A 13681-nucleotide genomic window follows, 5' to 3' on the forward strand; every position below is an offset into this window, starting at 1 on the left:
AGAGAGAGAGAGTCTGTGTGTGTGTGTGTGTTTTTTTTTGATCAGGTGAATAGAGAAGATGAGAGAATTGGAAGATAAGATTCTTTTTTTGAGTGTAAATTACGAAAATACCCCTCCGTGTTTTATTTTTAATTAGAGGTAAATGTTAATCTTAACCATTGATGGGAATGATCCAAAGGCTAAGATTAAGCCCTTGAGATTCATAGAAATTTAAGGATGTAAATGAACAAACACCTATATATATATATATTATATTTTTATATATTATATATATTATATATATATGTGTAGTTCATCTAATCGGATTGTATATATATGTTGTGTATAAACACAAAAATCTTTAAAAACCGAAAATGTATATATTATAAGCATAATTTGGGATAGATCTAAGATGGATCAGGATATGAGTCTCGAATGTATTTTCTCTTCCTCTTCATTTTTCTTCCTAATCTAAGAGTTTGCAAAATTAAGGTGTTTCGGTCAAAAATTACCTAAGATAATTTTAAAAAGGATTTTAGACAACTCAAAAACCGAAGATTTGTAAGTGAGGTTTGGTGTTCAAAGATCTTCCATTAAAAGAAAAGTTTTCTTAACAATAATAATTAAAACTAAGAGTTTTGACTAAAAAGAGTTTTGAGAAAGACTTTAAGACAGAATTACTTCGAGTATTTAAAAAAACTGTTGAAGACAAAATAAAGTATTGTAAATTAACGCTATGATCTTAAAGAAAAAATATAAAGGATAATGACACCAAAATTTTGTTGACGAGGAAAAACCCTTGATCCAGATAAGTGATCTTAGGTAAAAAACCCCCGGAGGATTCAATCGACCCTCTACCTGTTTATTTATTATTAGTTTTATTTATGAACGATTACAATGAAATGAATGAATGAATGAACGAATGAATAATACAACTAATAATTGCCAAGTGACTAATTTGTTGTTGTTGAGTGGATGATTGCTTGTATGATAATTCTGGTGCGTGTAGTATGTGTTCTCTTAGTGGTGTCCTCCTATTCTGAGTGAGATATTCTTCTATTTATAGAGCTAGACGTTGAACCATATCTCCGAAATATCTGGAATCTTCCTGGATTTGCTCTTTACGTTGAAGAAATGGCTTAGATGACCGTTGTGAGTGATTCTTCACATGGTAAATCTGTTATCAATCCCGATTCTTGTGGATGAAGTGGTATACTATCCGTTGAAACACGTTTTCTTCATATAACACGTTTTTAACTTCAGTCCTGCATATAGTATCTACTATACTAGACATACATTCGTTAGTAAAACCATGAATCCCGATTTGATGTACGTGCCACTCTAGCATCAGAACCAGTTCAAACTCCTCCAGTTCTTCAAGATATGCCTTTAACTGAAGAATTTCATGATGTAAATCGTGACCTCATTGATTCTGATGAGGATGTTGAAGTAGTTTGGGTTGATCCTCCTCTAGTTGCTACAACTGAAGAGGATCACCATGTTACTTGCACGAAATGGACTAAAGCTCATCCAATTGAACAGATTGTTGGAGATCCAAGTAGTGGGGAGACTAGAAGAACCACAAGTAAACAAGGCTTAAACGTCACCTTCTTATTACTGATTGAACTGAAGAAGATTGATGAGGCTATGGCAGATCCAAGCTGGGTAGAAGCAATACAAGAAGAGCTTATCCAGTTCGAAAGGACAATGTATGAGAACTTGTTCCTTGTCCACCAGCAATGCTAGCCTTTGATTTAACTTAATGGCTAATAATTGTTTAACTTCACTAACTTTAGAGGATCCCATCTTAAAAATAAAACTAGTTTTTTACCCGCGCGTTGCTGCAAAATACGTTTTTTACACAACAATATTTTAAACCCAAATGTATGTCAAATATTCAATTAGAAAATTTAAAAAGGACAACTTAACGAAAATTTTAATGTGAGATAAAAATGAAATAATATAAAGTTTAAAGGGTTAAAATAAAAACTAATAAAAATTATTATGCGTTATAAGAACTTGTACCTTTTATGCATAAAGAACTTATATAATAACATAAGTTTTTAGTATATATATATATATATATATATAAAATAATATAATGCGTTTCTATAAAAATTTCAAAAGAGATAGAATATATGATATTGATGATAAGGATTGAAAAAAAGATAGAAAATCTTATACACTTTGGCATCATTTTATTGGATATTTTTATCTTATTAAATGAGGTAGGTGGTATTGTGATAAGATATATTTAACCATGTAAATAGTTTTGTAAGTCTATCAAAAAAACTCATCTCAAATTTGATCAGAATTTCCATCCCAAATCCCTATAATTTTTTTCACTCTCATCATCATCAAGGTAAGAAATCAATTGGTTTTCGACCCTAAGTCGTTTTCTATACAAATTTGTCCATGTAGTTCATCTAATTGGATTGTATATATATGTTGTGTATAGACACAAAAATCTTTAAAAACTGAAAAAATATATATTATAAGCATAATTTGGGATAGATCTAAGATGGATTAGGGTATAAGTCTCGAATGTATTTTCTCTTCCTCTTCCTTTTTCTTCCCAATCTAAGAGTTTGCAAAATTAAGGTTTAACCAATCCCATAATATTCTTATATATATATATGTGTGTGTGTGTGTGTAGTTCATCTAATCGGATTGTATATATATGTTGTGTATAAACACAAAAATCTTTAAAAACCGAAAATGTATATATTATAAGCATAATTTGGGATAGATCTAAGATGGATCAGGGTATGAGTCTCGAATGTATTTTCTCTTCCTCTTCCTTTTTCTTCCAAATCTAAGAATTTGCAAAATTAAGGTGTTTTGGTCAAAAATTACCTAAGATAATTTTAGAAAGGATTTTAGACAACTCAAGAACCGAAGATTTGTAAGTGAGGTTTGGTGTCCAAAGATCTTCAATTAAAAGAAAAGTTTTCTTAACAATAATAATTAAAACTAAGAGTTTTGACTAAAAAGAGTTTTGAGAAAGACTTTGAGACAGAATTACTTCGAGTATTTAAAAAAACTGTTGAAGACAAAATAAAGTATTGTAAATTAATGCTATGATCTTAAAGAAAAAATATAAAGGATAATGACACCAAAATTTTGTTGACGAGGAAAAACCCTTGATCCAGTTAAGTAATCTTAGGTAAAAAACCCCGGGAGGATTCAATCGACCCTCTACCTGTTTATTTATTATTAGTTCTGTTTATGAACGATTACAATGAAATGAATGAATGAATGAATAATACAACTAATAATTGCCAAGTGACTAATTTGTTGTTGTTGAGTGGATGATTGCTTGTATGATAAATTCTGGTGCATGTAGTATGTGTTCTGTTAGTGGTGTCCTCCTATTCTGAGTGAGACATTCTTCTATTTATAGAGCTAGATGTTGAACCATATTTCCGAAATATCTGGAATTTTCCTGGACTTGCTTAGATGACCGTTGTGAGTGATTCTTCACATGGTAAATCTGTTATCAATCCCGATTCTTGTGGATGAAGTGGTATACTATCCGTTGAAACACGTTTTCTTCATATAACACGTTTTTAACTTTAGTCCTGCATATAATATCTACTATACTAGACATACATTCGTTAGTAAAATCATGAATCCCGATTTGATGTACGTGTCACTCTAGCATCAGAACCAGTTCAAACTCCTCCAGTTCTTCAAGATATGCATTTAACTGAAGAATTTCATGATGTAAATCGTGACCTCATTGATTCTGATGAGGATGTTGAAGTAGTTTGGGCTGATCCTCCTCTAGTTGCTACAACGGAAAAGGATCACCATGTTACTTGCACTAAATGGACTAAAGCTCATCCAATTGAACAGATCGTTGGAGATCCAAGTAGTGGGGAGACTAGAAGAACCACAAGTAAACATGGCTTAAACGTCACCTTCTTATTACTGATTGAACTGAAGAAGATTGACGAGGCTATGGCAGATCCAAGCTGGGTAGAAGCAATACAAGAAGAGCTTATCCAGTTCGAAAGGAACAATGTATGAGAACTTGTTCCTTGTCCACCAGGGTTGAAGAAAGAACCCATTGGTACAAGATGTGTTTTTTTTTGACAACCAACATTTGATGTAATCAGTATGAATCGCTGACGTGGAATCTAATACTTGAGATGAAGCACCAATGAGCTAATTATGTTTGTGATATGGGTTGCATTGATATGCAATGCTTATATAGTGAAAATGATGATTCAAAATAGTACCCGTTTCATCTGTTAGTGACAAGCTTGCTAAGTTACTAGCTAATTTTCATTAGGACTTGATATATTTTTCTGTAGGAAGTGTTACTGAATACTGATATTAAATACCGGAAATTATTATTTTTTGGCAGCCCCCTACTTATGTGGATCCCCTAAACATAACTGCAATGGCATGCCCTGCTCTGCCTCTCTGCCCTCTTGCCATAACTGAAGCTGAGCGTGGGATTCCTGACCTCCTTAAGCGGGTTCGGGCTGTATTTGAGAAGGTATTACTCTAATTGGAATTTAATATAAAAGATGTAACTGGTCATTGTGTTCTATAAGTTTGTTTATAATCTTTATTAATAAGCGTGCATATTGCTATTTCAGGTGGGTCTCCCGTATAACGAATCCATAGTAGTAAGAGTTACTGGTTGCCCTAATGGTTGTGCCCGGCCTTACATGGCTGAACTCGGATTAGTTGGTGATGGTCCTAACAGCTATCAGGTAAATTGTCGGTCGTTTCATTTTTGACTTGGTTCAACGAGTTTTCATGCTGTTGTTAATATTTCTAATGTAACTGAAAATGATGTATCTTTATAGATCTGGCTTGGGGGGACACCAGCTCAAACTTCACTAGCCAGAACTTTCATGAACAAGGTTAAGATTCGCGACCTTGAGAAGGTGTTCGAACCATTATTCTACAGCTGGAGATTGAACAGGAAATCTAAGGAATCATTTGGCGACTTCACAAATCGCATGGTGAGACACATATCCAAATTTATTTTCAAGTAGAGGTGGAGAAATGGGTGGGTCAGGCAGGTTTTGGGCAAGGGGTCTTAGTGGTTCAGTATTTGAGCAGGTCAATATGGGTCAGGTTGGTTAGTCCGAAAATGTTTTTTGAAGCTTTATAGTTGATAGTATTTGGTGTGTCATACATGATGACAGAAATTATATATTCTCAGTTACAATGCATGTTTTGTAGTATATTATTTTAGAGGCTTTATGTATTAACGAGACGACTTTTGACCCGTTTCCTTTTAGCAAATCATTTATTATACCTTTTTTCAATTGATACAAGACATAAGCAAGTGAATGGGTCAAAATTGCCTTCTCAATAATGAAGAAATCTATCTCTGCTGGTCGTTTTTTGGAATAACATGGGTTGATGTGTTTTGCCCACAGGGATTTGAGAAACTTCAAGAAGTAGTTGACAAGTGCCAAGGAGTACCAAAATCGTCATCAAGATATTACTTGAAGCTTTTTACAGACAAGGAAACATATGAAGCTGTGGATGCACTTGCAAGGATTGAGAATAAGAGTGCTCACCAACTGGCAATGGAGGTCATTCGTAATTATGCTGCTTCCCAGCATAATGGCAAAGGCCAGTAAGATCATGAATGTCAGAGCAGCGAGTATTTTTGTTCTACCATTTTGCTCTTCTCTCGATATTCATGGAAATGACCAGAATAAGAGTATGTTTTAGTGTGTTTCAATTTAGCCGTTGATTCAGATTTATATCTGTGTATGTCGTTACTGTTGGAACGCTTGTTTTGACATTTTGTTTTTCTATCTTCTTAGAGTAGTATTTGGTTTTGAGTCTGACCCAAATGAGGATCTGAGTTCTCAGGTCCAAGGGAAATGGATTTGGTTTTGTTTGAAGTAGTCTGATGTTGTCATCTGGTGTTTATATCAATAAATTTCTAGATGTTAAAAGCCTGTTCGATCGTGGTTCAATCAATTATGTATGAAATGTCATTCTTCACTTGTTATGAATATTGTTTGATCACTGTAAAATGCGATTTGTTTTCAATTAACAGAATAATGCTATATGCCTATATATCCGTGTGAATTTTGTTTACTTCATCTAACGATCTTTTTTTGATAACGGCAAACTTGGGTTGTGATGTTGTCCTTTCATGACCATTTTCAATTCTAAAGGAAATCCGGTGATATCAAGAAAAACTCACGTTTCCGGCCTCTGAAATTTTTTGCTCACACTCATTTTAACCTGATACTTGTTCCAGATTTATTCAATCATTTTCCATGAACACAAGACTACCTTTCTTCCGCATTCTTCGTTGAGGTTTCTCAAGCTTAGCTGTGGGCAATTATGTCTCTTCATCCATGTTAGTGATGCTACTTTCTACTATCACTCTATCAGGATCTCCTCCGAAACTTCTAAATCTGCTTTTTTATTTTCGTGGTCTAGTTAAAGCTAGTTTACGTGTTGTCTTATTTTCCAAGTCATCATCTTCTCCAGCGGATAAATTTTCTGCAACCTATTTTCATAAACTAATGTAACAAAAAATGTACTACACAATCTAACATCTGGGAATTGTACAAAGTTTATTGAAATTAGCAAAGACATATTCGACTGCCACTTAACTCAATAAATAAAACATTATTTGCATGTTTTTCACGAACAATACCCTTATTTTTGTTCAACAGATATGAATTCTTCTGATAAAAATTTACTCATCTGACCTCAATCTAAATTTAATGAACAAACACAACAGACAGATAAGAAATAAAATATAACAAAATATGACCTAGTGGCTTATTATAACTACATTACAATGCACATAAAAAAAAACGGAACCATAAACTTAAATTCTTACCATACTAGTGGTGTAGAAAGACCGGTTTCTACTCAACCCGACCCGAACCGGTTTGTAGTCAAACTTTGATAGGGTATTGAACGTTTTTTTTGGTCAAAACCCGACCCGATCTCAACCGGTTTCAACCCGAAAAAAATCCCCAAAACCAAACCGGTTAGTAACCGCCGGGTTGGATCAAACCCGAACCGGTTAGGGTCAAAACCAGGTGTTGACCGGGTTCAGTTACGGGTTCACTTTTGGGGTTTTGGTTTTTTTGTACACACCTACATACAAGCACCACCATTTACTCTTCCTCGAACTAATAGCCCGCTCACAAAGTTATATTTTTTTAAAAATTCCTAACATAAAAGGTATTATTATACACATTCAAACTAACTATGTTTAGGCAGTCAAACTACACACTATTAATGACAATTCACAAACTCAAAATCTGTATCAAACATCAATCTTATTTAAGCATCACAGGAACCTTCATTTAAAACCAACAAGAACTTTAAGGTTTTATGCACATTTTGAATTCACTTGGTAACACATATGACCAGCTTGATTAAAGGACTAAAGTGATACAGTAAAGAGATCAAACACGAAAGATTTCAAAGCTAGCTGATCTAAAATGAAAACTAAAATTTATGAGCTTGGACCGTAAAATACGGCAAAAGTAAAGCCATAACTAACCCAACTTGACCTGTTTACCTATAAACGGATGAAAAATTGTTACCGCAAAATTGACCTGTTACATGTATATCACTAATGTATCTAGATGTATATGTATTTCAGAGACATGTGACCAGAAATTTACCTTTTACCTAGATTATGAGTTTGCAAAACCCACAAAATGCTTAATAAAAAGGCATATACAACATATCTAGATAAAGATGACTACATAAGAAAGGGCTTAGAGAGTATTACAAAACCAAATTGTGCTTAGAAGACCACAAGGAAGTGATTAAGTAGGTATTAAGTCAAAGTCAACATGATAAATACTAGTAATAAGCACACAAACATTGTCAGCTTGACATCTTTTCCTCTTACTTGTTTTGTCTTCCATTATGAACTTGTTGCTCCCATCATCTGTGATTCAACGACATTCAAACAGTTGGTACCAAAACTTAGTGGTGACGATAAACGAGTTGGATAACGGGTTCAGGTAGAAAACGAATATTTTTAACTACGAATACAAAGCAATGTAGGACTAATGTATTCCCTTACACATTGAATTTGACTTCTTTCCTTATGGATCTGCTTTAGCATCCAGATATGCATATTATCAAGTTTGGAAATAAACTGACAAGTTGAAATACCAAGAGTTGCACTACCTTTTTTAAGTAACTGTCGTCGAGTAACTGACTGCAGACTACATCAGCAGCACGAAGAATGGCATGAAACTGTATTGATGATTATCAAGTAAGGAAACTCCCCAATATTAGCAAAGAAAAAACACATAAACAAATAAGTATTACCTTTACAGATGGTGGCTCCCACACAACGGTATCCACACCTGTTTATAGCATATTACAACATAAGTGACACAATGAAAACACTTACAAAACCTCACTAGAAGATAAAATGTAGCCAGCCACTTATCCTATAGATTGGACCAATTTTAGTTGTGTTCCGTCACAAGCAAGCAAGAAAATAAGGTGAAAACATTGTATTATAACAATGATTATAATGCATTTAATTTACACTTTTTACAACATTAGACCCACAATTAATATTAAATTGACTTTTGATGAGTTACGAAATATTAAATGCTAATTCTATACAACATATGTTGAATACTTATTAATAATGATTTTTGGTGTATAACATTAATGAATACTTTGCACTAGCAAGTTCTATTTAAGTTGTGGGTTTCTGATTAAATACAACTGAACTGAAAAATTAGACAAGTAGTGCATGAGACACACCAGGAGCGATTGCATGAATCTGACTTGATTCTGATACAGCCTGTTCAACATACCAACATGGTATTCAATTGGTTTCATTCACAAGTCATGGAAAAATAAACATATCTTAAAAATTCTGACAAAAACCTACCTTAATTGCTTTAGCAAATGCATTTATAATTGGTTTTGAGTCTTCGTCTGCATTGTCTGCCTCTTCGTGTACATATTGGATTAGATTGTACTGCAATAATAATGATAATAATAAATAATAATAAAAAGAATCATTAAACCATAAACATAACGAGTTTGTGATCACTTTCTAATAAGTACAGAAAACATACATAGAATTTACGACCATCAACTAATGTGTGTTCCTTAATGACACTCCTCACTTCAGGGATCAGATCACGTACATACATCTCTGCTTCTTCAATGTACTATTATAAAATCAAGATTACATAATCAATATTGATTCAACATTATTTTGGTTTAAAAGCTAAAACCTTTTGTACTCCAATGTATACTCTAGATCAAATAGTTTATGGGGAAGAACCTGGTCATTTCCATAAAGAACAATAGTGGCTGCCTTGCCTCTAGGACATCCACTAAATATGCCAAACACTTCATTTCCATATATCTTTTGCTGAAAACTCTTGCAAGTCCCAAAACGCTTTTCCAAGAATTTAAATAACAGGATATCAATAAGCATATAGTTTCATTTGAAGGGAGGGGTTCAAAGTAGAAGAGGATTACTATTCTTAGTTGATATTTATGGTTGTAGAATATCGTTTTAGCCAAAGTTGCTTCTGCAATACGATCTAGATCATCTTCAGAAACTAGATCTGCAAAATATATACATCGCTTTGCCCAAACCTGATGATAAAAAAAGTAACAGAAGTTAAAAAAATAAGAAATGGGTTTCATTGGCATGAAAGAATCGATGTTAACCACCTTTTTTGTATCCTTGTCAATAGCTTGACTTGTCAAAACGACCTTGGGACGCTTCTTCACAAGATTCTTCAGTATATCAATTAGGATGAACTCAAGGCTGTGAATACAAAGGAATATAGTGTCAAAATCCCATGAAGAAACCTAATAAGCAAGACAAAGTGATAAAAAAAATATATCTGACAAAGTGATAAAAAAATATATCTACCTCATATCCTTTAGTTGGGAATTTAGATCAGGCTTGACGTTTATGATCAGGATCTCTGAATTCTCAACCACATCCAGATTCTCAAAACCATCAACATGTGGTTTAAACACGATGCCGATACCTTCTACAGAAAAAGAGTTATCCACACAACCACCCAAAACCTAGAGAAAAGAACACTTAAATGATGCATATGAATTAAATAATCAAATAACATTGCATTCTCATAACAGTTCTAATATATAGTTGCACCGTGGAGTCGTATATATCAAACTGACCATAAAAAATCAAAGAATTTCTCAACAAAACATGCAAGCAAACGCATCACGCAAATTCTTATATATACTTAGAAAAATTAAAAGTAAATAAAACCAACAGGAAAAGAGTGGAAAACCAATACTTGGTTAAATAGGCATGTACCTTTTTTATTCCAATCAGGTTGAACCCATCTTCAAAATCATCCATACCAATCTCATAAGGACCAGCACCCTCATAATCATATCCTGAAGCATAGACAGCATCAACAATAATGTTTGCTATATGACTTCGAGAAGATTCAAACAGTTGTGTCGGAAGTTGAGTGGCAAAGTATTTGGATAGTACGTCTTTCATGTCAAAATCCTCCATGCTTACAGCGTATTTGTTGATCTTCTTAACGACCTACAACATAATGCATTGATAATGATGATGTTAAGTAATAAAAAATAATAATTAATAAAAACAAACTTGCATGTACCTTACGACTAACATTTTCGAAAACTTTAGCGATTAATTGAGGTGGAACGCCATTTAGAATCAAGCTTCGGGCCTCTTTTCCAAGCTCCATCCTGAGAAGAGGTGTTACAACATCCTGCCAACAGATCATATGTATATAAGAAATATGAACGAATAATAGTTTAGGGGATATAAGAATGAAAAATGTCATACGCACCTCATCACGAAGCAAACAGTAGTCTTCTTCTATAGACTGATGGTACAGCCAAATTCAACAAAAAAATCAAACAAACTATTGTTAATTACTAGTCAATAATAATAATAATAATAATAATAATAATAAAAACTACCGACTGATCGATAATGAGGATGCCGAATTACCATAATTATCGATCACCGATGAGAGGGCCGGGATTCCTTCCTGCTTTTATGGACACAACAGTTGGAGTATATTATACAATTAATACACACAAATATATTATAAATAAAAAATATATATTACACAAATACATACAGATCCATATATGTATAACAATAAAACAGAAAATTGTGCGTAATTTTGCAAAGTCTGATCCATTTCGTGTGTGTATATATACATATATAATATATATAATCCGACTTAACCCATTGATTTCTTACCTTGGATCTTTAAGAAGAAGATGATGAGCGATAGGCGCGGGAAAGGGAGAAACGAGGAGGTGGAGTGAAAGAAATTAGGGGTTTTTGATGTCCCAGTTGAATTGACCGTCTTTGACTATCATTGTTTTGACTATCATTGTTTTAAATGTTATATGAATTGACCGTCTTTGACATATCGAGGGACTTACACGGTCGACCGCCGAGTGACCGCAAAACGTTATAAACAACTTTGGAATAATGGTAGAACAATAGATACGAAAACTAGTTTCATCAAAAGATTACTTACATTTTAGCTCACTCCAACAAGAGCAAGAAGTGATAGACCAATAACAACATCATAGAAACATTTGCAAAGTGTTGGATGGTCAAGAAAAGATCTAGAAATGACACCTTTTTGAACATCTTTTCTTTATTTTTTCATGGGTTGAATGCAAATTTCGTTATGTGGTTATTTGAAAGATGAGTCTTTCATCTCTCTGTTGATTTTTGATTTTTTTTCATCCTCGTGGTGGAATTTTTGTCTTTACCATCAACATCCCTCTGTTATATCCCCACGTGACAATTGTACATTGTAGTATCTCGAGTTAAGTCGAGAAGGGACTTTAAGGTGTTTATATGTGACAAAGATAAAAAGACAAAAAAGACTACAACAAATTTAGTCTATAAAGAAGTCTTTCAAGTGATGAAGGAGAGTATATGTTTCTAATATTCTTTTATTACATTAGTTTTCATTCTATTAGCTTAAGATTCTTGACATTTGAATTGAACACTTAATAAACTTTGAACTTATAAGCTTTTATGAGTTACATATATTAATATCTGATATTAATAATATCGTAAGTCTCGTGTCCAGTATTGAACACGAGTCTAAAATCTAGTTTTATACATATAATATGAATTGTTCAATCAATGAATCAGTGGTAATTTGGAATAGGATGTCAGTTGTAATCATGTTAATAGTGGTTCATGGGCTTTTTATATCATTTCATAGTTTATATTAACCCACATACACCAATTTCATATATTTTGTACTAAATATGTAAAATTTAAATATATATATATATAACCAAATTTTATAAAAATAAATGTGGGCCCCAAAAAAAGGTGGGCTTGGCCCTCTAGTGTCACATGAACCACCTAAAAACCGGCCTTGTAGTTTTTCAGAAAACCACGGGGACGAAATTTACATTTAACCCTTTTTTCATTTTGCAAGAACAATTTTCTTTCAAGAAAAGACAAGAAACTAATGTTCCAGATTTATTCAAACATTTTCTATTAACACAAGACGGACCTTTCTTCCGCGTTCTTCTTTGAGGTTTCTCAGGCTTAGCTGCGGGGCAATATGTCTCTTCATCCATGCTAGTAATGCTACTTTCTATTATCAGGATCTCCCCCGAAACTTCTAAATATCCTCTTTTTTTTTTGTGTGTTCTAATTAAAGCTCGTTTACGTGTTGTCAACTTTTCTGCAACCTATTTTCACAAACTAATGTAACAAAATATGTACTACACAATCTAATATCTGGGAATTGTATAAAGTTTATTGAAGTTAGCAAAGACATATTTGACTGCCACCTAACTCAATAAATAGAACATTATTTGTATGTTCTTCACGAACAATACCATTACTTATTTTTGTTCAACATATATGAATTCTTTTGATACAAATTTATTTATCTAACCTCAATCTAAATTTAATGAGCAAACACAAATAAGAAATAAGATATAACAAAACCAAAAACTTATAGGAAAATAATAATTATGACCTACCCCAAAACTGGCCTATTATAACTACATTACTATGTGACATAAAGAAAAACGAAACCACATAAAGAAAAACGAAACCATAAACTTAAATTCTTACCATAAAAGGCACCACCATTTACCCTTCCTCGAAACTTATAGCCCGCTCACAAGGTTATCTTCTTTAAACAATTCCTTACATAAAAGGTATTATACACATTCAAACTAAATGTGTTTAGGCAGTCAAACTACACAATGAGGATTCACAAACTCAAAATCTGTATTAAACATCAACATTATATAAGCATCACAGGAACGGCCTTCAGTTTTTAAATAAAAAGATTTTGAGGTTTTAGGCACCACTTGGTAACACATATGATCAGCTTGATTAAAGGACTAAAGTAATACAGTAAAGAGATCATCAAACACGAAATATTTCAAAGCTAGCTGACCAAAAATGAAAACTAAAATTTATGAGCTTGGTTGGACCGTAAAATACGGCAGAAAGAAAACTATAACTAACCCAAGATGACCTGTTTACCTATAAATGGATAAAAAATTACTCCCTCAAAATTGACCTGTCATATAATCTGTACATGTATATCACTATATCTAGATGTCTATGTATATGTAATTCAGAGACAAGTGACCAGAAATTTACCTTTAACTAGATTATGAGTTTGCAAAACCCACAAAATGCTTCGAAAAAGGCATATACAGCATA

The 13681-nt window shown here is 33.1% G+C and overlaps 2 protein-coding genes across 4 annotated transcripts; one reads left to right on the forward strand and one right to left on the reverse strand.

Annotated features, from left to right (window-relative positions):
* Window positions 1-3678: 3678 nt before the first annotated feature.
* On the forward strand, window positions 3679-5915 carry LOC122604250 (sulfite reductase 1 [ferredoxin], chloroplastic-like). The gene is made up of 5 exons (XM_043777140.1): window positions 3679-3945; window positions 4352-4486; window positions 4590-4706; window positions 4803-4961; window positions 5385-5915. Exons 1-5 carry the CDS (start codon window positions 3679-3681, stop codon window positions 5589-5591), a joined length of 885 nt encoding a protein of 294 aa, XP_043633075.1. The 3' UTR covers window positions 5592-5915.
* A 1771-nt stretch (window positions 5916-7686) lies between these two features.
* Window positions 7687-11336, reverse strand: LOC122605106 (T-complex protein 1 subunit eta-like). Of its 3 annotated transcripts, none has more exons than XM_043777987.1 (15): window positions 11216-11336; window positions 10958-10997; window positions 10794-10829; window positions 10611-10712; window positions 10283-10522; window positions 9866-10026; window positions 9661-9757; window positions 9463-9582; window positions 9263-9379; window positions 9051-9146; window positions 8861-8950; window positions 8731-8770; window positions 8281-8318; window positions 8137-8205; window positions 7687-7891 (listed from the first exon to the last, which is right to left on the reverse strand). In XM_043777987.1, the coding sequence occupies exons 2-15, from the start codon at window positions 10958-10960 to the stop codon at window positions 7868-7870; spliced, it is 1233 nt and encodes a 410-aa protein (XP_043633922.1). In that variant the 5' UTR covers window positions 10961-10997; window positions 11216-11336; the 3' UTR covers window positions 7687-7867. The 3 variants fall into 3 exon arrangements, with proteins under 3 accessions (XP_043633922.1, XP_043633920.1, XP_043633921.1); XM_043777985.1 differs by having other exon boundaries at window positions 10599-10712; window positions 11216-11335; XM_043777986.1 differs by having other exon boundaries at window positions 10599-10712; window positions 10958-11000; window positions 11216-11335.
* Between the last annotated feature and the right edge of the window lie 2345 nt (window positions 11337-13681).

Source organism: Erigeron canadensis, chromosome 6 (assembly GCF_010389155.1).
Source record: "Erigeron canadensis isolate Cc75 chromosome 6, C_canadensis_v1, whole genome shotgun sequence".
Taxonomy (NCBI): domain Eukaryota; kingdom Viridiplantae; phylum Streptophyta; class Magnoliopsida; order Asterales; family Asteraceae; genus Erigeron; species Erigeron canadensis.